A 26,009-nucleotide genomic window follows, 5' to 3' on the forward strand; every position below is an offset into this window, starting at 1 on the left:
ATGTGACGATTAATGATACTGGAAGATATGAATGTGTCCTCCTGAATGGAACAAAGCAAATCAGCATCATCTACCTTCATGTTGATCCTCCAGGTGAGTGAGTAGAGTTGAGTGTGTGTGTGATCAGAGGTGAAGCTGCTTCCTGGTTGTTGATGTTTGTTTCTAAAGATGTTGTTGATGAGACTTTGTAGAAAGCAGCTGGTCTGAGTGATGTGATCAGAGTGCAGTAGATAATGTCTGACAGCAGTTTGAAGAGGAAATGGATTCTGTTCTGTTCTTCACTCATCACCTACCTGACAGCTGACACCTCACACCTGTTTCTCACCTGCAGGTCAGACACACACAGAGGATGGAGGGAAGGAGGATGGAGGGAAGGAGGATGGATCTGTTGGACTGAAAGTTTGTCTTCCAGTTGCTGTTATTGTTGCTGCTGTTGTTGTTGTTGTTGTTTTGATCTACAGAAATCGGAACCGACTGATGCAGGGTTCATAACAGCCTCCAGTTGAACTTCAGCCTGTTTGAAATGTCTCACTTTTTCCAGCCGATCTGATTCTCGTGCTGTCACAACATCTCAGAGGTGACACTGAGCATTCAGGATAAAGACAGTTGTGATTTTCCAATCATGAAGTGAAACATGCGCAGACTCAAATGTCACACATGTCATTAAGAAGTGCCAAAAAAAGATTTGTAATTATTTTTAAATTTTCTTTTTCTTTGGTGTAAAATGTCGACAAACATTCCAGGAAACATTTTCACGTTTTATGTTTAAACGTACATTATAGAGTGTCGACCACCTGCTGAGCTAACATCTCTTTAACTTTTACTTTAACCTCCTGAGACTCAAATCAATTTCTCTGTGCTATTTGGGCTGATTGGGACCTGATGAGTGTGAAAACAAAGAATTACCAGATTTTTAATTTTTTTTTATCTGATGTTTGTTTCTGAGAAAAATGAGATCCACATATGAGGACATTTATTTTAAATTTCATAGAACAGTGTCAGTATAATGTCCTCGTACGTGGATATCAGGCCTTTGTAGAGTAAATTTCTGTATTTTGGTCGAGACGACCCAAAATGTGATGTCGACACGTGTGGATGTGTTACAGGCCCAGCTGTAGAGGCGCAGCCAGATTACCATCCTGTAAGACAGGAGAGAGAGTGAACACAGGAAACACGCTGCTGTTCGCCTGGTCAGTCGTACCAGAACCACAAGCTCACAGCAGCTGTGCGCACAACTCAGTCCCCACAGCACTCTGCTGCCCTCTGCTGTCCAGAGTCATGTGACCTCCCCTGTAATGCAAAACTAGTCTGACTGTGTGAACCTCATTATACCAGTAAACCAGCAAAGTGACACATGCACAATTACCTCCATATATCACACCACTTAACTCACAGTTGTGACCACATGTTTGTGTGGATCACAGACGGCAGGTCCTAGGAGGTTAAGATCAAACTACCTGCTGCTTCTCTCATGTTTGTATCAGAGGAGCTTCTGATTATATACAGCTTTAAGCACTGAACGCACGTCTTAACTTTGCTATTGTTCTGTATTTAATATATTTACTTTTAATGCATGTTACAGTAGTGGATGATGAGGTTTCATGTTTTTAATGTAACTTTCTGATCTGTTGACTCAGTTCGTGCAGTTTTCATGGACTTTGTGTTTCTCATGTTTTTACTGTAAAAGTGCCTTCAGATGGTTGTTGTTTCCTGCTGCTTCATGAATAATCCTGCAGTGAAACTGAATCTGAGCTGGACCCAAACAAACCTCACTGAGCTGATGTGTAAACTGGATCTAAGCAAGAATCAAACTGCATTAAAAACCTGACAGAAAACCTGCTCACTGACTTTCTCTCACTTTGACTCTGAAACTGTAACGAGAGACAACATTTAGACATTAATTGTAATTACAACAAGTTTGTACAGCTGTAGTCTCTTGATGCTACGAACAGAAAACAAAAAATAAATAACTTGGTCATAAAAAGGTGTCGGTGTAGCTGGCTCAACCAGGATTTTGCACAAGGGCTCAGACAGCTGTGTTCATGGTCGTACCTCAGTATTTATAGAGTCAGTGACCAATCTAGAACTGGTTCTATGTTCCCATCAGGAAAAGAAAACAACTCACGTTTTCCATCAGACATCTTTGTGAAACCCACAGAAGCACACGAGAAGATCAAGTGAGACCAAAGTTTATTGAACCTGCAGAGAAACCAGATCACTGCTGTGGAGACGACAGCACACTTAGAAATAACATAAATAACAGCAAAGTTACTGAAGACATGAAAACATGGATTACATCTACATTTTAGTTACATAACACTTATTATTGTTTATGTATAATTCATGTCTTGGTCATGCTTTTATTCTGAAAGGCCTGGTGAAGAAAATGTTATTTTTTAACATAAAAATTAAAAATTTTCATTCACATTTTTCCAACTTCTTTATAAAAGAAAACAATAACAACAACTTTCCATTTGAACTTTCTGCCCTCAGTGGTTGTGTGAGGTTTCCTTCATGAGGAAGAATATAAACCAGTGTGTTTGCAGTGAATGTGTCAGGTCTGAGCTGCTGTGTGGACCAGTTAGAGAGCAGCAGCTGGATTCCAGTGGTTGGACTGGTGGACGACCTCAGTGAGGAGTCGATGACATTTGGCTCTGGTAGAAACTCTGCGCACACAAACACACAGGAGGAGAATATCAGCACAAATTATTATTTTTGGCTCTAATTATTAAACAGAGTGAGTCTATAATGCTGGACTTACACTGTGCCGTATTCCCCCTGAGAGCAATCAACAAAATGTGAAGACTATTTTCAATTCAATTCAATTTTATTTATATAGCGCCAAATCACAACAAAAGTCGCCTCAAGGCGCTTTATATTGTACAGTAGATCGCACAATAATAAATCACTACTTACAACAGTCATGTCAGAATCTGAAGGCACAGTGTTGTGTGCAGGAGACTTTGTAGTATTTGACCATAGGATTGATACAAGTATGAATAGAAGTAAAAACAGCGAGAATGATTAATACCTTTATGAAAGAGCAGGGAATGGTAGATGTATGGAGGGAACATCATCTGCTGGATAAGGAGGATACACACTACTCAAAGACTCACAAGACTTACTCAAGAATTGACTATGTCTTAATGAACAGATGGGATCTACATAGAGTAACTGAATGCACAGTTGGAGTGACAGATATTTCTGATCATTGTGCCATTCATTTAAAACCAGGGGCGGATCTAGAGAAATGTTCTTAGGGTGGCAAAGAAATCAAATGGGGTGGCAAAATCAAAGCTTTTTTTTTTTTTCAAACACATATGCAGGTGGTTGCATATGGTTAAAATGATTCAAATGTAGTAAGTATACACGTTTTTCATATAAATATAGTCTATAACTTAATTATTGTCTGTAGCCCACATAATTACACACTGTAGTTACATAAAACATGTGAGTTTTGACTCTATGTACTGTATAGCCTGTATAATAAATAAATATGTAGCCCAATAAGTATAAAATCCAGAAAGCTACACAACATGGGGCGGTTCATTTACAAACACAGGTTTAACTTAAGTTTCACACTGTTTTTTGTTAGAAAACAATCACAGTGTTACAGCTAAAATTACACAAAATGTCAGAAATCTGCACTGTCATGAACAAAAATTTAAACCTAATTTTTCATGATTTGTTGGATCAATCCTCTGAGGTCTGAAATACAGCAGCCATTTTTGACTCCTTTTGAGTTTACGTTTGTATTTCACCCTCAAATTGTTTCATTTTATTTTTTCCACTTGCCTTGTTTGGTATCTTTTCAGCTCAACTGAATTTAGTTGTTTTTTTCACTGACATACTGCATTAGTATTACTGATCTGAAATCACACAAAGAACTTAAAATCCTAGTAGTATTTTTTACTACACAGACATGTTGAGTAAATATAAAATGTACATTTTGTAAACATATACAATTATTTACTAAAAATGCAGCCAATATACCTGACGAGTTTTTAAATTTTGCAAAACCATTTAAAAATATTACTAAAACTAAAATGAGAGAATAATCAGGTTTCGCAATAAGATGCCCCACAAATGATGTGTGCTAGTAAAAGAAAAGTTTTTCCACCAAAAGAGAGAGGAGAACAGCACAGGGATAAACCTGCAGGCCTGACAACAGGAGGTGTATCACTCCGCTGGTTTTCTACTTAGTGACAGTGTTTACATTGCAATAACACTTCCTTCCACACTATGCAATATATTCAGTTTTAGCATTTATATTCACTGTTGACTGTAACTACGCTTAAACTGTTAATGCTATTTTATTTTGTCATATGCAAAACTGGTGTGGAACTTGGGGTGGCAAGGGATCATTTTAGGGTGGCACTTGCCACCTCATGCCACCCTTCCAGATCCGCCCCTGCTTAAAACTAAATTTAAATAGTAGATGTAGAAATACCTGTTGGGAGGTTAAATCTGAGCTGTCTGAATAAAAAAGAAACAAAAGACCAAATCAAGAAATACATAAAGCTACAGACAGAGGTAAATGCCACAGAAGAAATGAGTCCAACAGTGTTTTGGGATGAATTTAAAGCTGTACTCAGAGGGAAACTTATTGCCATAACTTCAAAAGAACACCAAATGAGGAAGGCCCTGTACCTAAGCCAGAAATATTATACTGAACTACTCTGAATGGTCACCTGCAGGACAGAAATAAGAAAATAGACAATATATTTACTTTCTTGTTTCAAAAATCTCAAAAAACTTTGATTTTTGAAACAAGATTATTATGACAACGGCCTAAAGGCAACTAGACGGTTAGCATGGTGCCTTAGACAGCAGCCACCTGCTAATACAGTTCACAAGATTAGGGACCCATCTACAAACAACTTACAGTACAGCCAGGAAGCAATAGAAGAAACATTCAAGAAATATTATGAAAACTACAAACTACAAACAACCATGTTCCTCAAATAAAGACAAGAAAACTGCTTTTCTTGACTCCCTAGACTTACCACGTATTGATACGCAGCAAAACGGGGCGACCGTGGCCCCGGGCTCTCTGTCCTGGTCGTTGTGTCCTTGGGCAAGACACTTTACCTACCGCCTACTGGTGTTGGCCAGAGGGGCCGATGGCGCGATATGTCAGCCTGCCCCAGGGCAGCTGTGGCTACAACAGTAGCTTGCCTCCACCAGTGCATGAATGTGAGAGTGAATGAATAGTGGCATTGTAAAGCGCTTTGGGTGCCTTGAAAAGCGCTATATAAATGCAATCCATTATTATTATTATTTTTAAAAAAGCAAACTAACTGCCCCTATCACTCGTGAAGAAATATCTAGAGCAATTTCAAGACTTAAAGCCAATAAATCTCCGGGGTCCGATGGGTTTCCCTCAGAGTGGTACAAGAACTTTAAGGAGGAGTTGATACCAATGCTTCAATCATCATTCAATCATGGATTGATTCAATCCATTCTCATGGAGAGAGGCGATCATCATTATCTCAGTCATTCTTAAAGAGGGAAAAGACACTGAATATTATATCAATTAGAGACTCATATCGGTACTCAGTGTGGATTACTACATATACACATCTATAATTGCTGAACAATATGGGGCAATTGTGACATATTTAATTAATAAAGGCAAAACTAGCTTTATCACAGGACGTAGAACTCAAGGCAGTATAAGAAGGACCCTCCAGATAATTAATTGGATGCAAACAAAAAAGGACAGTGCAGCCCTAATAAGCCTGGATGCAGAGAAGGCTTTCCACAGTATAGATTGGAGCTTCTTATATGCCGTGCTTGAAAGTTTTAGCCAACCTACATATATTGATATCCTATCAATTTCAAAATTCTCTTGCTAACCTTTAAAATCTTAAACCATTTGGCTCCCAGCTATCTATGCGAACTCCTCCATTTGTATATCCTTAATAAGGCACTTAGATCTTCCAATCAAATGCTCCTGACGCAACCGAGGCCTCGTCTGAAGTCCAGAGGTGATCGGGCCTTTGCTGCCGTAGCTCCCAGACTCTGGAATAACCTCCCACCTTATATTTGTTCCTCAGAGTCCATCCAATCTTTTAAATTGCGTCCTAAAACTTATTATTTTAGTCCGGCTTTTGATTCAAACTAGTATGCTGTTTCAGGGCTAGTTATGGTTTTTTTTTTAACCCATGTTGTTCATATTGTTTCCTGCCCTTCTTTTAACTGTTTCTTTTATTCTGACTTATGCTATTGCTCTGATCGACTGTGAAGCACTTTGATCAACTTTGTTGCATTATTATGTACTATAAAAATACATTTTCATCTGATTTGATTTGAAATCTATTTACCAATCTCCTACGGCTCGAGTTAGAATCAATGGTAGCTTAACAGAGCAAATCTCTCTCTCTCTCTCTCTCTCCCTCTCTCTCTCAGAGAGATGTACTCGCCAGGTTTGTTGTCTCTCACCTTTTCTCTTCACTCTATACATTGAACCGCTGGCACAGGCCATCCAACAAAGTGAGGAAGAGGAATAAATATTAAAGGGGAAGAGCACGTCATCAGCTGATTTGCAGCTTATCATACTCTATTTAGAAAATCCAAACCAAACTATAATTCCACTGTTTAATGTAATTCATATCTCTGCCAAAAACTCGAGGTACAAAATTAATGTGACCAAAACTCAGATACTTGCTTTCAATTATTGGCCGTCTGAAGAGGTTAAAATAAGTTTAAACTGAACTGGATTGCAAAACAAATAAGATACATGGATGTAACTGTGACTAAACATTTGAGTGACCTTAATAAAACAAACAATGATGGACTGACCACTCACATTAAACATGATCTGAACCAATGGTCAACTCTTGCACTAGACTTTAGTGCAAGAGTCACAACAATAAAAATGAGTATCCTCCCACGGCTATTGTACCTTTCCCAATCCCTGCCAGTTAAGATCCCAGTGGAAAAATTCAACAACTGTGGTAGGCTCATCTCTAGATTTGTATGGAACGAAGGCCTAGAATAAAATATTCTAAATTAATACTGTCTAGGAAGCAAGGTGGTGTGAGACTCCCTAATCTAAATGATTATTACTATGCAGCCCAAACCAGACCAGCGATAAAGTGGTGTTATCAGAACTTTAAATGGAAAGATATTGAAGTAAAAGTACAGGATGTCCCAGTCCAGACTTTTCTTGGAAATTTGCAACTTAAGAAAACTTTCCTATAACATCCCACACTCTAGAGATGTGGTTTCGGCCTAGTTAAACAAAGTAAGTTGGAAAAAGAGGTTAAGACGTTAAACTGGGCTGATTATGATGTTGGTGTTGAACCAAGTGAACACGACTCAGGATCCAGGAAGTGGGAACAAAAAGGAATAACAGTGATTTGTACAATAATGAAAGATGGCCATTTGAAGTGAGAAGTGGAGATTATATGGCACTAAGGAAAATTAATGAACGGACAAAACATTTAAGGTTTATGTCTATAACTTTGTATATCCATATATATGTAGGAAAAGTGTGTATATGTGCTGGAGAATATATGCTGTTGAGCATATGTAGGCATGCATATGGTAGCTGATTATAATTGGCACCCACACCTTTTATTCATATTAGTTATGTTTGTTTTGACTGTATGATTGTTGATTTCTCCTGAAATGTCTAAATATTTAAACTGTGACAAAACTATTAATAAAAACAGTGTCAAACAAAAAAAGAAAAAAGTGCTTGTATAAATGTGTATAAAGTGCTTTAAAAACTCAGGTAAAGTAGAAAAGCAATAAGAACCAGTTCATTTACTGTTTAACAATCCCAGTATACATAAATATTGGCAGGCTGCCAAAGAGCTGTGAAAAAGAAGGAACTTCCTGTTTCCAGCAGAAACTGCAGGGTTAGGTTAGGGTTAGTGAAATTAGTGAGATTCCTCCACACTGACACTTCTCCATTTTGTCTTCACCTCCATTTTGTGTTGACTCTGCACTTCAATGCAGTCGATTTATTTCATGGCTAAATTATTTATGCATGTGTCTCTTTTGTTTACTGTCAGTAGCATTAAACATCCACAGTTTTACATCATCATCATTATAGAACAATAATTAGAATTTATCCTAAAATGTGACCAAACATTAAAGCTCGGCTGATTTTTTTCATCAACAACATCTTTAGAAACAAACATCAACAACCAGGAAGCAGCTTCACCTCTGATCACACACACACTCAACTCTACTCACTCACCTGGAGGATCAACAACACTCAGGTAGATGATGCTGATGGAGTCATTATTCAAAAGGGCTCTCTCCCTCCGGCTTGTTCCTCTCTTGAAGACACGATACTTGTATTTTCCAGCATCTGCAGTTATGATGTCCCTCAGAATCAAAGACACGTCTCCATCCTTCATCTGTCTGTCCTGCAGATCCACCCGGTTCTTAAAAGATGGATGCTGACCAGCTGGATCAAGCTGCTTGTCTCAGTACTAAAGGACATGTTCATCTTCCAGGTCAGCTCCTCCTCTTGACTCTATAACTATGAAGTTGTTGTTTGGAGCTCGACAGAGTGACGTCCTGTGCAGACTCAGCTGTGATGACTTTCTAGTCTGAAAGAATGAAAGAAACACAGCAGAGATACTATGAAGGTCAAAGTGCAGTTACTCATTTTTACAGCATCGATAATTAAGAGAAGCTACAAACAGAGACATGTAGTCACTTAAGCAGAGAGAGCACAAAGACACTGGAAGCTTAAATTGATCAAAATCTGATTATTGCTAGAGACCCATGGTACTCTTCTCCTTGTGTCTTAGCCCCACCGGAGATGTGAACTCAGGAAGGGCAATGAAGACAGAAGTCGAGAAAACAGGTTCAAGAAAATGAGACATCAGTGACTCACCAAGTTGGATCATGTCAGTATTTTATAGTAAGTGGCGTCTCAGATTAACGGGCTACAGTCAAAGTGTGTAAAACAAACGGTGGTGAATGGAGCAGCTACAAAGTTCACTTTTCTTCAGGTCAGAGTTTGTGGATCAGGTGCTTTATGGAGGATTTAATGGTCATTACAGGAAGTGAAATGAAAGAAACTGTAATGGGTGAAAGAAAACTGTAGAAGCAATTACAAGTTGAATCTGGTAGTTGGGGTTGTTAGCTAAGATACCGTCATTAAGAAGCGGCACAACTAATATGTCTACGCGAGCTAATTTCCGATGTGCACCGCTAGCGTGGCCATTTATTTTTTAATGCACCTTCTCAGATTAATTCACTGCGTGTCGTGCCATCAGTTAACGCTTCGCGTGCCGTACCCAGGGTTACCGACCCCTGTTTTAAACCATTTTAGCCTTGAGTGTCCTGTCAACACAACAGACATTAAAGAGATAAGAAAGAGATGCTTTTAAAAAATAAAATCTATTATGTATAATTACAAACATACTAGTTAGTATATACCCATATTGCAAATAACTCTAAAAACTGTTATTTAAAAGCTTGATTGCTGTTGTAAAAATAAATTTTTAAAGCGATTCAGATGCATTTTGGGACTTTTGTATCTTGTCAGAAGGAATGAGCTCATACTCAGAAAGAAGGTGTGACTGGTCTGACAGAACTCTGTACCTGTGTGATTACAGACCAATCATAAATGGACTGGAGGGAGAGGTCTTGAGTCCTCCCAGTTGCACAAGACGTGGCGGCTTAAATTTTGCCTGCTCAGAGAGATCACCATACCACGGTCATATCTCATGATGCTCTCCAGTACAGCCTTCTGCTTTCCTCTATATTTGAATGCAATGTTTGCACCTTGTGTTCCACGTCGTTTATTTAAAGCTGATGTTAATTATCATTTTGCTGATAAATTGTACAATTTTAACTCCAAGTACCCAGTATATCCAATAGTAGGATGTCTATCTCAGCTACCACAGGGCAAGAGGTGGGCCAGTGCCATCCTCTGGGGGTTAGGGTCCATCTAATGCACACCATACAGTGCAATTGTACACCCTTTTGCACATGCTCTACAGAGAAAACAAAGCTTTACAGTTTATAGTGAAAAATTATATATATATTTAACCTCTGTAATAGTCTAAATATTTATTATTGAGCCATTTGTACATAATAGAGCTTTTTCATTTATTTTGTAACTTTGTAATTTATTGTATTATTGAATATAGTTCAGTCTGTTATTGTTACCGTCTTTGAGCAGCTGTAACCACATAATTTCCTTATAGATTAATAAAATATTCTGATTCTGATTTTCCATTACAATCGAGTTCCACCTAATGTGCATGGGTTCAATGTGGCCATGCTTCCCGTGACGAACACAACAAACATGGACGCTGAGGTGACGATATACCTGCTGCTTAGTCTGTGGCTTTGTGGAAGACTTTGAGACCACAGTGCTGTTTTTTGGAGCAATTTCCCTTGTTTCCGGGTTTCAAAATGGCAGTTTTGATTTTCATGAACAAGACACTCTCGTGACTCGTCAAGTGATGCTACTGACAAGTTGATCGATGCCATGCAACCCGTTGATGTCACATTTTCGGATTGTTTCAGATCACTTGGAACCCCGGCTGGAGAAGGTACTAAAAAAGAACCAGGTACAAGGTACAAGGCAAGCTGGCCCCGAGTAGGTGCTTAAGAGGCAAAGGATAACAGTGGGAGAAGGATGAAAAAAACTGTGACGAACTTTAGAGAGTTACACAGTGATTAATTATGAGCTACTAGGTAAAAGACAAAACACTCATAAAACATGTCTTTATACATGAATAAACAGAGATGTGTCAAAACATAAATATAACAAAAATATTGTGTTGCACATGTTCCTTGTTATTGTAAACTCTTAAGTTTAATTGATATTCAGAACAAGCAGCATGCCCGACACATTTTACACAGTAACCTGTTCTAACTTAGCAGACGATTTATTCACATACAAGGCAGAGAGAATTTTGCCACTGTCAGAGAGTGGACACCAGATTTGTTGTTGTTTTTGTTTGTTTGTTTGTATTATTAGTAAGTGTGCAATATGTTTACCAAAAAAAATTGCATTTATCCTGGTGCTAGTGACTTTCAGCTGTTAGCCCTACTCTGTTCCCTCCAAAACTCGCAAATAACAGCCAGTTATTACTGAAAAAAATATGATAAAAAAACAACTTTTAAATAACTATTCTTTTTCATAAATATATAGTAATACATATTAGATATGACTGATTAGCATCCAATGTTAAAACAAATATAAGGTTGCAGTCAAAACTATTTCTTGAATATCTGACTCCCTGATAAATAGTAATTAACTTAACTACACTCTCATTTACAAACTACTGTAGATTAATGCTTTTTTTATTATTATATTATTATTTATTTTTTTATTATTACAAATTTTAAAACGGGCATTTTTGTCAAGTTTTGTCAAGTTCCACTCACCCTTTTTAAACACCTCCCTTGATCCCTCCCTGTACACCACCCCTTTGGTATAAAAGACCTTTTTACACCTCTATACAGTTCAGAATACTCTAATGTCAGGATCCGCTGAAAAACTACGAGATGAATCCTGGACAGTTCTGCGGGATCTGTGCGACGCTCTTTACCCATTTTATTCTGTTGGTGTCTGCAGGTAAGTCTTAACTTCCAAGTTAAATGTCTTTTGGAAAAACTAAGCAAAATAGTTTATGTGTCATCAAACGGTGTCATTGCGAGCATTACCTTACTATTCGATTTAACTACCTTTAACGTTACTGTAAATATATGACGTATACATCGTGAATAATAATTATAAATCCTGAGTGAGGCGTCGCTAGCATTAGCGCTAGCGCCTGTAAGTTACTTTAACTAAGCTCGCCGACAAGATCGAAAAAACTTCTGCACAAGATCAGGACAATGTTTGGCTACAACATCGCTTTCCACACCATTCATTATGATAAATACAGACCACCCGATCTACTCCCGTTCCTGACGAGGCCTACTAACGCGAGCTAACGACTTAGCTGCCAAGGGAGCGCACCGAGCGAGCGAGCGACTTAGCTAAAGATCTAACGAGCGAGCGACTTGGCTAACAAGCTAACGAGCGAGCGACTTGGCTAAAGAGCTAACGAGTGAGCGACTTAGCTAAAGAGCTAACGAGCGAGCGACTTGGCTAAAGAGCTAACGAGCGAGCGACTTGGCTAACGAGCTAACGAGCGAGCGACTTGGCTAAAGAGCTAACGAGTGAGCGACTTAGCTAAAGAGCTAACGAACTAGCAAACAGTGGTGATTATTATTGGTGTCTGGATGCTCACGTTAGAATCGCTCTTAAAAGAATAAACATTTTGTCATTGTACAAGTCCAACCAAATTGTGGATGCTCCACACCAACTGTGCCGGAATATGATATAATAGTAAACAGCAGGACTAAATGACAAACAGGAGAAATCTATACAATCAAGGCTATCATCAGTTACCTGCGGCCTCACACTAACTGGTTTCATATCGAAAAAAGGGGGATTTTAATCAAAAAACTTAAAGTCGGCCCTTCAAAACACACTTGAAACTATTTGAACTCTATTAAAACCTGTCCTGTGGAAGCACACCCACAACTACAGGACTCCTTTGGACATCAGAGCCTGGCTGAATACGCACTCTTGTTTGTCTGTGTTGATAACATCACCTCAATCCTTTGCCATTCACATTCAGTGCAAAGAGCTGAAGTGAATCTGAGAGTTAAAAACAAATCGTCCACTGCTACCACAAACGATGCTTTTCATGCGGTGAATACTGCTCTCTTCGAGCTCACTTGACAACCAATCACCAGTCGGCAGTCGCTTACACAATCTTAGGCGCGCACGACTCCTGCGGCGCCTGTTCGCGGAAGGATACATTATATCAATTCTGGTACACTTCTAAGAAATCTGGTCCAAATCTAAGAAAAGTAAAACTAAAACGCACGCTAAAGGGGTACGTTTGTACTGTCACTGGCTGCAAAGACCTTTAACTTAATAAAACCAAGCTTATACTGGCCACTTCCTGGCTTTTTGTCTTGATTTTAACTGCTATGGGACATTACCTCCTAACTTATGTTGTAACCGCCCATTAGTAGTTCACAGTATTCGGGAAATGTCGAAGGTTTCAGTGCAGTTTCAGATGTTGTGTCCCAAAGTGATTTCCGATGTTTCTTGTATGTCTAATATTGCATATATAGCTGTATATTTTCAACATTGACTGTAATGAACAAGATTAATGAAAAGGTTATATATAAAATAAAGAAATGACCTGTTTTCGAAGTGTTTTTATAACTGCGTTATTGTACCAATATTACAATCATCCTAGTCCTTTTGGTTAATTAAAATATGCTTACAGGACTGAAAGTTACATTTTTAATGTCCATAAGACTTCAATCATATAACATCCCTAATTATCAGAATATAAAATTCTTGCATCACAATCCGTCGGTGTAGGCCTCTCACTGTAGAACAACACGGCGTTAAATACACGTACACCATTTTGTCCAAACAATGACGAGCAGTACACACTGGAAATAAACCTGCGAGAGACTAGCGCCGCCATAAACCGCCATCTACTCTAACAAGGCCTGAAACCATCTCCTCACTTCAGATGTCCGTGTTTTACTTACCCCAACACGCAGAGGCTGTAACGCTGATTCGCGAGTTAAAAATAGTTTCAAACTTCAAAGTTAAGTCATAGTCGTCTTCGAGTACTGGATATCCCAAGTTTTTTTTCTCCTTTATCCATTAATGACCGACATAAAGCCAAAAGGGCTTCTTCACCGAGAGATTACAAGGGGTGTGGACGAGTATATTCCATGGGCGGAGCTTGCATTTACGCCTTCAATGCGGCGTGGCATGAAGCAGTCATTTCTGCAAAAGGATTCCCGACCAAGTATTGAGTGCATAACTGAACATAATTATTTGAAGGTTGACTTTTTTTTTTTTAATTAAATACACTTTTCTTTTATTGAAATATGCTAATTTTTTGAGATAGGAATTTTGGGTTTTCATCATCAATATTAAAACAATGAAAGGCTTGAACTACTTCAGTTGTGTGTAATGAATCTAAAATATATGAAAGTCTAATGTTTATCAGTACATTACAGGAAATAATGAACTTTATCACAATATGCTAATTTTTTGAGAAGGACCTGTATATTGCTGATTGCGATTTTGTTGTTTGGTCTGCGCTATGATCTGTAGACACAGTAAATGCTAGTGTGTTCCTGGGTTAATAGTGCCCACTTGTAATAATAGGAATATTTTCTCCTTCCTGCTCCTTTTCACTCATGGTTGCAATGTTATATCAAGGGAGAGCATGGTTTGTGTGTATGAAAGGATAAAGCTGTTGAAACTGTTGAACCAAGTGTGCAATAAATGAATTAAATTCAATTAAATATAATTTGGCTCAGATTTCATTGAAAATAATTATACTTGTTTGACTGTGAAAGGGATATTGTGTGATTAGTTAAACGATTAGATGTGGTACAGACTAAATTTTTGTTTTATTTCTTTCCTGGGTTTTAACTCATCCATTCAGCTTTAGCAATTTGATGTTGCATCTACCTTAATTGTTAAAAAAGTATCAGTATTGGCGATACTGGCCCTGTATTTACTTGGTATGGGATCAATAACAAATCTTGCAGTGCCACACACCGCTGCCAAGGACAGCATGCTCAGGATGCAAGCTCCCTGGAGCTAGGCAGCTCGGTTCAGCAGCAGCGAGAGAACTTGCTCTCCCTGCTTATCCAACAGCTCATTTACAAATTTTCAATGCACACAGTATTTGCAGTCATGTTGTATGAACTTGTGTTCACAGACAGCCTGTGCAGGCTCTTCATTAGTATAAGGTTCAGTGGGCCTGGTGTATAAACTAGAGGCTCATATAGGTTCATGGCCTTGTAGATCTCATGGTGAAATCAGGAGGAAGAACTCTCGGGAATGTCAGTCTTCTTAAAACAACCTGGGCAAGTTTATCTCATGTTCACAGAAGTTTTTTATAGCTTATTTTTATTCATCAGTACACTTGTTCTAACAGCTCTGATGGTGGTTTATGCAGGTTGAATCAAGTGAACCTGATGGACCAGTGGTCTCTCTCTGATTGGCTGCTGTAGAAGTGAACAGTTTAAACTTTGACCTTTAGCCTCTCTGTGTTGTTTCCTCTTTCAGGCCAGAAAACCATCACAGCTGAGTCTGGACAGAATGTCACTCTCCCATGCCAAGCTCCACACAACAACATCATCGTTGTAGAGTGGAGCAGAGCCGACCTGCAGCCAGATTATGTCCTCTTGTACCGGGATGAGCGGTTTGATCCAGAAAACCAGCATCAATCTTTTAAGAACCGGGTGGATCTGCAGGACAGACAGATGAAGGATGGAGACGTGTCTCTGATTCTGAACAATGTGACGACTGCAGATGCTGGAACATATGAGTGTCGTGTCTTCATGAGAGGAGCAAACCGCAGGAAGAGAGCTCATCTGAAGACTGAGCCCATCACCACCATCAGGTTAAATGTTCTTCCAGGTGAGTGAGTAGAGTTGAGTGTGTGTGTGATCAGAGGTGAAGCTGCTTCCTGGTTGTTGATGTTTGTTTCTAAAGATGTTGTTGATGAGACTTTGTAGAAAGCAGCTGGTCTGAGTGATGTGATCAGAGTGCAGTAGATAATGTCTGACAGCAGTTTGAAGAGGAAATGGATTCTGTTCTGTTCTTCACTCATCACCTACCTGACAGCTGACACCTCACACCTGTTTCTCACCTGCAGGTCAGACAGGAGGACACACAGAGGATGGAGGGAAGGAGGATGGATCTGTTGGACTGATAGTCAGTCTGTTAGTTCCTGCTGTGCTTCTTGTTGCTGCTGTTGTTTTTTTGATCTACAGAAAACATAAACAACAACAGAATAAGGATTCCTACCAGCCTCCAGCCTGAACAGCAGCCTGTTTGAAATGTGTCAGAACTTCTTTTTTTCCTCCTCTGAGTCTCCTGATTCTCTTCCAGCTTCTCCAAGGTGACACTGAGCATTCAGGGTAAAGACATTTGAAAATGTCCTGACATTAATTTCCACAACATCCAAGTTTTGATGTTAAGTATCTGAAATTAGACTAAAAATGTATTTATTCCAAACAGATTTTTTTGTGCTTCAGGAAATGTAAATTAGTTATTATAAGTGAAACAGGAGCAGACTGATATGCCACTGTGCCTTCAAGAAGTGCCAAAATAAGATTTTCATTAATTTTTGTAATTTTCTTTTTCTTTGGTGTAAAACATCAACAAACATTTTCATATTTTATGTTTAAACGTTCATTGAGTTTTTAAGAAGTAGAAAACTGTCCCAAAGTTACAGTTGTGCCTTTAGCTCCTCACTCGCTCATCGACCTTCATGAACACCAGCTGAAGTCTTCATAAGAAGTTTAGTTTATCAGACTAAACTTGTCTTTATACTGTGAGCCGTAGCTGTAGCTGCTACTTCCTGCTCTCGACCTCCTGCTGAGCTAACGTCAAACTACCTGCTGCTTCACTTTAAACAGATAAAACACTCGTGTTTATATCACAGAAGCTTCTAATGTTTATTATATACAGCTTTAAGCACTGCACACTTTTCACTTTATTATTGAACACTGTATTTAATATATTTATTTCTATGAGCAGGAATCTTGTTTAGTTTTCTTTCTGTAACAATAAATCTGTTTTTAACAGAAGTTTTCTGACTTGTTGACTCAGTTCATGCAGTTTTCAGGGACTTTCTGTTTGTTTTGTTGTTTTTTTATTATTGTAAAAGAGCCTTCAGATGGTTGTTGTTTTCTTGTGCTTCATGAATAATCTCGAACTGAAGCTGAATTATTTGAGCTGGACTTCAACAAACCTCATTGAGCAGATGTGTAAACTGGATCTAACCAGCAGCATCTCCACACTCTCTCACACTGAATGATGTCACAGATGTTTGCGATTTCAGCTCACATGAGGCTGCACAGGAACTACGATTCAGGTGTACAGCTGGTTAAAATTAAAAATATCTGGTCGCAGTATTTATGTGTACAATATTGTGTGGCAGGTGTGTAATGCAGTACTATCATTATCCACCAGGGGGCACAGGTTTCCTATACAAGGCAGGTATTGGGGACACAGATGTAAGGCAGCAGCCTCTGCGCCACGGACCGGTTTATGTCCGACAATATTTTCACGGACCGGCCTTTAAGGTGTCGCTGATAAATACAGCAAAATAAGTACTGGTAGCAATAAAAGAGAAAATGTATTCATAACACACGGGGAAAAGACCCAGGGAAACTGAGTTAATGATAAAAAACCCTGAAAAACATAAATTTCACGTCTGCTGTTTGACCAAAAAGATGTTTCCATGTAATTATTATTATAAATGTATAATTTCTGCCTTTTACTGCCTGCTGTGTTTCCTAGATTTCTTAGCTAAGACAAGAAAATAGGGCAGTCTGTCCTCGAGGAGCTTCAGTGAGAAGAGCAGGTGTTTGTAGCTCATAATAAGCCAAATGTCTCCTTCAGCTGGAAGCAGGTTATGATACTGCAGATGTGACATAATCGACCTGATTCACACATTTCTGGCAAAGAAATCATGAGGGATTGTGTTAAAGTGTTCAAACACCTTTATCTGTTCATTTGTTTTTGTATTTGGTGGCTGCTTCCCTGCTGACGCGCCTCTTTACTTCCCAAAGCCGTAAACTTAAGCTAACCCAGGATTCCTCTGTTGGTTCACTTAAAAGGAGCGGTGTCGGCAGCAAATGACTAATTTCACACCAGCGTTTCACGGATCAAATGACTCCTCAACAATCATCCATAGCCACGAGTAGTAGCTACTCTAAAGAGATGTTGCATGCAGGAAACTACTGATCTGGTGATTTAGTGCACAGACGAAAGTCATCCTCTTAATTCCAGTAATGATTTTATTACTGGAACCTCTCAGTGCTGCTGCTGTGGCCAAGTGTGTGCACAGGAACAATGAATTTGACTCCAGTTGCACTCTGCATCCTAAAAAGAAATGTCATATAAAAATAGGCTAAATGGACGACACCACATAGCACATGTTGCATCCAACTACTGGCCAATAACCTGCCTCAGTACCACATGGAAGCTCCTGTTAGGCATCATAACAGAACAGGCACATGGGTCAATACATGAGCGGGGCACAGAAAAGAATAAGCAAAAATACCAGGAGTGCAAAACACCAGCTGCTGGTAAATGAAGCAGTAACTCAAGACTGCCTAAGAGCCTTCATCAGGAACTCAATGGGGATGTGGGGAACAACACCAGAGGCCAACTTCAAGCTCACAGCACCAGTACAGAATCTACCAAGGAGATGCACTGTCTCCACTGCTGTTCTGTGTAGGCCTGAACCCCCTCAGTGAGATCAACTGTCACACCTAGAAGCTATCAACACCTACGCTCTGCCTGTGATCAGGTACCCTGCTGGGACAATAAGCTGGAGGAGGCGATAGAAGCCGCTGACATCAAGACCAGGAAGCTCCTGACCAACCATGGAGGGACAACATACATCAACATGGACAAACTGGTGGTGGCTAATCAACCGGACATATTAGTGGTGGACAAGCAGAAGGAGATGGCCGTAGTGATAGATGTAGCAAAATTGAATGACTGCAACATGACGAAGTAGGAACATGAGAAGCTTGAGAAGGGCTCAGAGAAGAGCTGGAGAAGATGTGGAGGGTGAAGGTGACGGTGGTCCCAGAGGTAATCGGAGCACTAGTTTCGGTGACTCCCAAGCTAGGCGAGTGGCTCCATCCTTTATATCTTTGCATCCATCCAGAAATTTAGGCCCACAAAGATACTCTGAGTATGTTGCACCAGTAGTACAACTTGAGGTACTTTAAATATATTTGGAATACACAATGTAATCACTGCTAAAATACTTTAGTAGGATTATAACTTATCCTTGAGTTAAACACCTGGTAAGCTTATAATATCAACATTAACATTAACATTTTGTAAAACAATCAAAACACAGGATCATCCTTCCCGCTGTTGCCAAGTGGTTACTCACAGGATGATTCAACTCAACTTTATTTATACAGCTCCAAATCACAATAACAGTCGCCTCAGGGGACTTACGAGGATCATAGTTGGTGTTTCTCATAATGCAGTGATTAACACTTTGATTTGGCAAAGGTTGCTGGTTTGACTCCAACCGTAGACAAGTTTCTAAAAACTGTGCCGAATGAAACATGCAGGTGTGTGACTACTGTGGTGAACTACATCACTAAGAAAACTCCACTACTCAACTAGTCTAAACTACTCGAGTAATCACTCAGCTATAAAGTTACATTTAATGTTCAGTGTCAGACTGTGTGAAGTGAAACCCCTGATCACATTTTTCAACCATGAATCCTACTTTAAATGTCACTTAACTGTCTGGACTGCACATTATGAACACATCATGTTAGACTTTAAACACCTTTTATGTCACAAATTACAAAAGAAGGAAGAAAAATGCATTTTTAATAATTTAAACTTGTTGTGCATTATGAAAACACATTACTGTAGAAGATGTTCATTAATATTAAAATATCTAATATGATCTAATATTAAATTTGCCAAATGAACATCTGTTAAAGAAACATAATCGACTAAAGCATGTGGCAGATTGTGTTGTGTCTTATGAATGACACACATTGTCCCACAGTTCATGACAACCATCTCTACAAGGCTTAAAATCTAAAGTAAAGAGAAAACAAAAATAGGCCTTCAAGATAACCAGTCAAATTTAATCACAGCCAATTTAACAGAGCTGAAAATACTGAGGCTACAGCTCCATCTAGTGGCAGATGGCTGCATATGATTTCCAGTCTTTCTATAGAAAGTGGGAACAATCATGCATATGTCATAAGTGTACTTCTCCTTATTATGAGACTCTGATGTTGAAACCCACAGAAAACAGAAGATGGATGCTGTGAAAACATCAGAATGCTGGACTCTGGTGTTTGTCTGCCTCCTGCTGTCTGTAACTACAGGTGAGATTTAAATGTCCTTGTAAAGTAAGCAGCACCTGTATCACCTGTGTGATAGAAGAAATGTTGTCCAATCAGAAGCCAGATATAGTCTGATGTAAGGAAAGGACTTTAAGAAAACTTTGCTTTATTGTGTGACGTTTATTTATTTGAAGTTGGTCAATCAGACGACAGTGACCTCTGATCCTCTCTCTGATTGGCTGCTGTAGAAGAGAACAGTTTAAACGTTGACCTTTAACCTCTCTGCTCTGTGTTGTTCCCTCTTTCAGATCAGAAAATCATCACAGCTGAGTCCGGACAGAGCGTCACACTGCCGTGTCGAGCTCCACATGACAGCAAAACCATCACAGTAGTAGAGTGGAGCAGAACTGATTTGGAGTAAGAACATGTGGTTTTGTACCGAGATGAACAGTTTGATCCAAATGATCAGCATCCATCTTTTAAGAACCAGGTGGACCTGCAGGTCAACCTGATGGTCAGTTTGTCACTTGTTGCTTGTTTCTTTTGTTGGTTTTCTAAACTACAAAAAACATAAGTCAGGATTCATCCCAGCCTTCTCCTGCTGAACAATGTGAGGTTGAAATGTCTCTGAGCACAGCTGTGATTCTTGAGTCTCCTGCTGCTGTTCCAGCTCCTGAGAGGTGACACAGATCATCCAGTGGAGACACACGAGGACATCCTGGATTTGCTGTTTAGCATCTTTGTGAAAGACATTTTCCTTTGGACATGTTGGACTTTAACTAAAGATGCTTTCAGTCCAAAAGTCTTTTTCTTCTTGTTGTTTGGTGCAAAGTGTCGACGATCATCCAGAAAACATTTTCAGCTTTAATCCTGGTTTCAGGTGAAAGTTTGTCTTTAGCTCCTCACTGTCCTGATGAGCTGCATGAACACCAGCTGGAAGTCAGTTTGTTCATGAGAAGTTTGGACTGTTTTTCTTTTATAAAAAATATAAAATATGTAAATTACAGACGTGTCCTGTTTCTGCTGTGAGTGTAGCTGTTAGCTCGTGACCTCCTGCTGAGCTGAAGCCTCAGACTGTTTCTGTAGTTTAAATAGTTGAGACGTCATTCAGACATCTGTGTGTGTTCATTATATGCAGCTTTTATTTATGTCAGTTTGAACATTGCATGTACTGTGAAACTCTTTATTTATATAACAGATTTTATTCTTTTATGCTGGCCAATTATGGGCTCAAAATGTGGTCATAAATATTTTGTACTTGTAAATCAGGATTTGTATGTGTGAAAAGATTTGTGTGTGGACTTAGCCACAAAAAAAGACATGTGAATATTTGCAAGTTACAAGTACGAATTTTGACCCTATTTTTCTTCCTTTCATCTGATTGGTCAATGTCATGTCAATCACAAATGTAGCAATCCAATCAGAGAACAGAGGGGTTTGGCTGTCTGAGGGACACTTTTTTGAACCAAGAATCAAACTGCAGGAAAACCTGATGAAAAACCTGCTCACTGACTTTCTCTCACTTTAAGTCTCAAACTTCAAAATTTACAGATTTATTCTCTTTATCAAACATATAACAAGTTTGTGATCTCTTTATGCTGCCAAAAGAAAACCTAAAGATCTACAAGAAAAGTTATTATGGTGGAGTCAACACAAGATGGAGACACGTCAGTGTTTCAGTGTCACCAAGGAAGTTGTTTCAAAAGGAGTTTTTCCTCTTTAACTTTAACGTTAGAAAAAAGTATTTAAACTTTTATGACAGTCATCAAATTTATAAAAACAACATAAATGCTGTCAAATAGATGCTGTTTGTTTTAATTTGCTGATGTGGTCATTTGCAGGACGCCAAGAGGACAAAGATCTTCAGCTTCCAGTATAGTTATGAGCTGCAGTCCTTTGGCAGACTGCAGGACTGTCTTTGTCCTCCTGTCTCAAAAATATAAAAGTCACTGTTTAAGAACAAAAATCAGGAAGAACAAACATCTGGACTTTATTCAATTTAATTTTCAATTCAATTTTATTTCTAAAGCGTCAAATCACAACAACAGTCACCTCAAGGTGCTTTATATTGTACAGTAGATCGCACAATAATACATACAAAGAAAAACCCAACAATCATATGACCCCCTATGAGCAAGCACTTTGGCGACAGTGGGAAGGAAAAACTCCCTTTTAACAGGAAGAAACCTCTGGCAGAACCAGGCTCAGGGAGAGGCGGGGCCATCTGCTGTGATTGGTTGGGGTGATCTCCACATATTAGCATGCTGTTTTTGCTCCCAGATAAAATATTTCATAAATATGAAAAGTCAAAGTCAAAAAACTTATAAAAATATAAATGTTAAATTGAACAAAAATATAACTACAGACATCCTGAGTGTTATTAAAGATGACATTCAAGAATCTCTGCAGAAATTTCAGTCTTTAACTATTTATAAAAACAGGAAGCTGCTGAGGTTTGAAATGATTGCTCTGTGCGCATTGTTTGTTGCTTACTTTTCCCGTTTCTTTTATTGACAACAACACCGGAGGCAAAAACATACATTCCTTTTAGCAGTTCCCGCTTCACGACATATGGAACAGGAAGTGAAGTCACATATAATCATCAAAATAAAATCATTTCCAAAATAAAATGACAATCAGAAAACATCTTTTACAACATAAGATAAATTAATATATTTACTCGTGAGAACACAAATCTAACACAGAGTTAAATTTGACTGTGAATTAAATGCGTTTCATATGTTAATACAATACATTTAATATTGGCATATCATATTTACATTATATTATCTAAGTGTGATGTAAGGAAGTAGATAGCTAAATGTTTACAAGCTAATCTTAAAATGAGACAAATGAAAATTTCTGCTTTCATGTCTGGCAAACAATGCTGTACCAAACGTTTCAAGCCGACACTTGTTTTTTCTTTAAAGGAAATCTGTTAACACTCATGAGTTCAGACTGTCAGTGGAAGCAGTCAGGCACAGTTTGTGCCACACCGGTATTGTGCCAAAAGGTAATTGCCTGCCAAAAACTGATTTCCAATACACCGTGTACCTTTTGTCACAGCCGCCAGGGAGTTTCGATTTGTCTAGAGTCACTACAGGACTACTAGACAAGCGCAGGGTGTAAAACTGGCTGTGGCCAATCACAAGACAGAGACACAAAAACTGGCCAAAGCCAAAGTGACTGCACTTTGATGTCAGCCAGGACAGGACTTTCAGAAGTCAAAGCAAAAAATTTGCCAGTGACAGCGAGACATTGAATGATTGGCAGTCTGAGTGTGCGTAATGAAAGGCTGAAATGTTTGCTGTAACATCTCCGTCGCTCTGCTGGACATTACTGTCTGTCTCCCAGGTTTACCTGTGCAGGTCAGTTTAATTTTGAATTGTATCAATTTATTTCTTACCCGCTGTTAGATGTTAGAGCTGCTTTAGTGTGGGCTGCTCACAGAGAGGACACAGGTATCCTGACACCAAAACTTTTCCGTCATGTAAGAAAGTGGATGTTAGATTTTAGATGTACTCACACACGTTTACATTACAGTTTGTATAATTAAGTTGTTAAAGAAAAGAGTCTGCTGTTCTCTTCACAACGCTGACCTTCAGAAGGAACAGTTAGTACTGTCATTCAGTTTAAAGCAATGTCGTCATCATCATCATCATCATCATCATAGTTTATTTATATAGCACCTTAATAACACACAAGGCTGACCAATGTGCTGAACAACAGAAATATAAGAGATACAATAAGAATAATAAATACGATAAAATAATAAACATAGTAAAAACAATGTCAAATAAACATGGAAAAACTGCTGTAAAGGTTTGTTATTATTGATTCAGACACTTCTGATTATAAATAAAAATCTACATTTACTTCAACTATCACCCCTCAACTCTGTACTATTAACACAAGTTCACTAATGTCCCTCTGTGACATTAGTGAGAACTGAGCCACTCCTTCAGCAGTAAACTCTCTCTCTCTCTCTCTATCTGTGTGTGTGTGTGTGCGTGTAGATTTATATATGCACACGTACATTGAAGGAAATTAAAACAGGTGGACAAATGTTGTTTAATGAGTTCTCTTCCCTCCATGGTTTGCTTTTTGCAGATCTGCCCACTTCGTTTATGTTAAACATAAAAGCATCTGTACATCTTTGATTACAGCTTCTTCTGCGGCCTCTCCTCTCACCCTTTCTGTTACAGGGTCTGAATAAGTTGGGTCAAATAGATAAAAGCTAATAAAACATGAAATTTGATAAATATATTTCACCCTTTATCTTTTATTTATTTGTACAGAAAATGCAGGTTTACAGAAGATGGAAATTGTAGAAATGAACAGTTATATTCAGACCTCTGTTTACTCTCTCTGCTCTGTGTTGTTTCCCTTTCAGGCCATAAAATCATCACAGCTGAGTCTGGACAGGACGTCCCTCTGACATGTCAAGCTCCAAACAACAACATCGTAGTTGTAATTTGGAGCAGAGCTGATCTGGAGCCAGAATATGTTCTTTTGTATGGAGATGATCAGTTTATTCCAGATCACCAGCATCCATCTTTTAAGAACCAGGTGGATCTGCAGGACAGACAGATGAAGGATGGAGACGTTTCTTTGATTCTGAACAATGTGACGTTTAATGACACTGGAACATATGAGTGTCGTGTCGTCATGAGAGGAACCCGTTTGTGGAAATCCATCAGCATCATCTCCCTGAGTGTTGTTGATCCTCCAGGTGAGTGAGTAGAGCTGAGTGTGTGTGGGATCGGAGGTGAAGCTGCTTCCTGGTTGTTGATGTTTGTTTCTAAAGATGTTGTTGAGGATGTGTGATGTGATCACCTGACACCTCACATCTTTTTCTCACCTGCAGCTCCACCAGGAGGAGACACGGAGGATGGAGAGGTGAAAGATGGAGTTGCTAGAGGACATTATGGTGCACTGGTAGCTTCTGTTTTATTACTTGTTCTGATCGTTGTTGTGCTCGCTGTTTTGATCTTCAAAAAATACAAGGAGGATGAAACAAGCAGCATGACAGTAGAGTGAGAGAGCACATTAAAACCAGTTGAAAATTAACTTTATAAATGACATGATAGATAGACAGATAGATAGAGAGAGAGAGTGTGTGTGTACTGCTGAAGGAGATAGATTGACAGCTGTAGCTCCCATTACTTTCATCTTTTTTTTCACCTTTTTTCACCAAGAATAAAACTTGGAGGAAAAAACAAAACAAATGTTTGTATGTGAACAATAACCTGATTTCAAATCTGTGGGTCAGTGAAGAATAAGTACTGAGTATGCACAGAGGGCCACATAGAAACAGAAGCACAGTCCAACTCCACTGGAGGGCGCGCTAACATGAACATGTGACTGTCTGCTGAAAACAATTTCACTCAAAAAGAAAAGTCTGACACACTGTAGATGAAGGCCGTTTATTAATGAAGTAAAGGATCTCCATCATAAAACAAACCACATTTGTACCTGTTAAAAATAGAGAAACGTAAATTCATTCATATCTCACAGTGACACAGACAGCTGTAACATCAAACATCACATAAACAGTCATTCATTCCTCTATAAAATTTAAATAAACACATTAAAGAGATTTTATCTGAGTCCTTCTTTCACTTTAGTCTGACTTTATGAAAACTTGCTGCTGAGCACTTTAGTTATAAAGCAGAGGTTAAAATGATCGTCTGAGTCTCCAGGATGTCTCAGGCTGAATGAGGACAGATGTTACAGATGTTCTCTTTATGACTCCTGAAACAAAAACTGACCAAACGTTCCTGCAGCTTTTACTTTGTGGCTGAAGTCGACTCATGTTTGTTCTTTGTTATCTCAGACAGGTGTGTGTGTTAGCCACAAGAATTCATGTTTCCATCAGACAGAAACAACCAGTGAGGGGCAGACACACACTCACATTTCACATCTTCTGAGGTTTCCTTCATGAGGAGAACAAACAGAATATAAACCAGTGTGTTTGCAGTGAATGTGTCAGGTCTGAGCTGCTGTGTGGACCAGTTAGAGAGCAGCAGCTGGATTCCAGTGGTTGGACTGGTGGACGACTTCAGTGAGGAGTCGATGACATTTGGCTCTGGTAGAAACTCTGCACACACAAACACACAGGAGGAGAA

The 26,009-nt window shown here is 38.9% G+C and overlaps 1 protein-coding gene and 3 long non-coding RNA genes across 4 annotated transcripts; 3 read left to right on the forward strand and 1 right to left on the reverse strand.

Moving 5' to 3' along the window:
* Nucleotides 1–1,071: 1,071 nt before the first annotated feature.
* LOC106097228 (uncharacterized) lies at nucleotides 1,072–26,009 on the forward strand. The gene is made up of 2 exons (XR_001223524.3): nucleotides 1,072–2,505; nucleotides 25,813–26,009. It is a non-coding gene; the product is annotated as an uncharacterized LOC106097228 (long non-coding RNA).
* LOC109199698 (uncharacterized) lies at nucleotides 2,544–13,737 on the reverse strand. Its single transcript, XR_002060011.2, has 3 exons — nucleotides 13,555–13,737; nucleotides 8,213–8,570; nucleotides 2,544–2,666 (listed from the first exon to the last, which is right to left on the reverse strand). It is a non-coding gene; the product is annotated as an uncharacterized LOC109199698 (long non-coding RNA).
* On the forward strand, nucleotides 11,392–16,461 carry LOC112844782 (programmed cell death 1 ligand 1-like). The gene is made up of 3 exons (XM_025904428.1): nucleotides 11,392–11,563; nucleotides 15,098–15,451; nucleotides 15,690–16,461. The coding sequence occupies exons 1-3, from the start codon at nucleotides 11,494–11,496 to the stop codon at nucleotides 15,854–15,856; spliced, it is 591 nt and encodes a 196-aa protein (XP_025760213.1). The 5' UTR covers nucleotides 11,392–11,493; the 3' UTR covers nucleotides 15,857–16,461.
* LOC112844785 (uncharacterized) lies at nucleotides 19,825–20,346 on the forward strand. The gene is made up of 2 exons (XR_003217536.1): nucleotides 19,825–19,923; nucleotides 20,190–20,346. It is a non-coding gene; the product is annotated as an uncharacterized LOC112844785 (long non-coding RNA).

Source organism: Oreochromis niloticus, unplaced genomic scaffold (assembly GCF_001858045.2).
Source record: "Oreochromis niloticus isolate F11D_XX unplaced genomic scaffold, O_niloticus_UMD_NMBU tig00001593_pilon, whole genome shotgun sequence".
In the NCBI taxonomy this organism is placed as follows: domain Eukaryota; kingdom Metazoa; phylum Chordata; class Actinopteri; order Cichliformes; family Cichlidae; genus Oreochromis; species Oreochromis niloticus.

What these genes read in the sequence shown, in the direction of transcription:
- LOC112844782 (XM_025904428.1), top strand. Translation starts at nt 11,494, where the DNA reads ATGAATCCTGGACAGTTCTGCGGGATCTGTGCGACGCTCTTTACCCAT. An exon ending in TATTCTGTTGGTGTCTGCAG is followed by an intron (nt 11,564 to 15,097) that starts GTAAGTCTTAAC and finishes TTCCTCTTTCAG; the next exon opens with GCCAGAAAACCATCACAGCT. An exon ending in CAGGTTAAATGTTCTTCCAG is followed by an intron (nt 15,452 to 15,689) that starts GTGAGTGAGTAG and finishes TCTCACCTGCAG; the next exon opens with GTCAGACAGGAGGACACACA.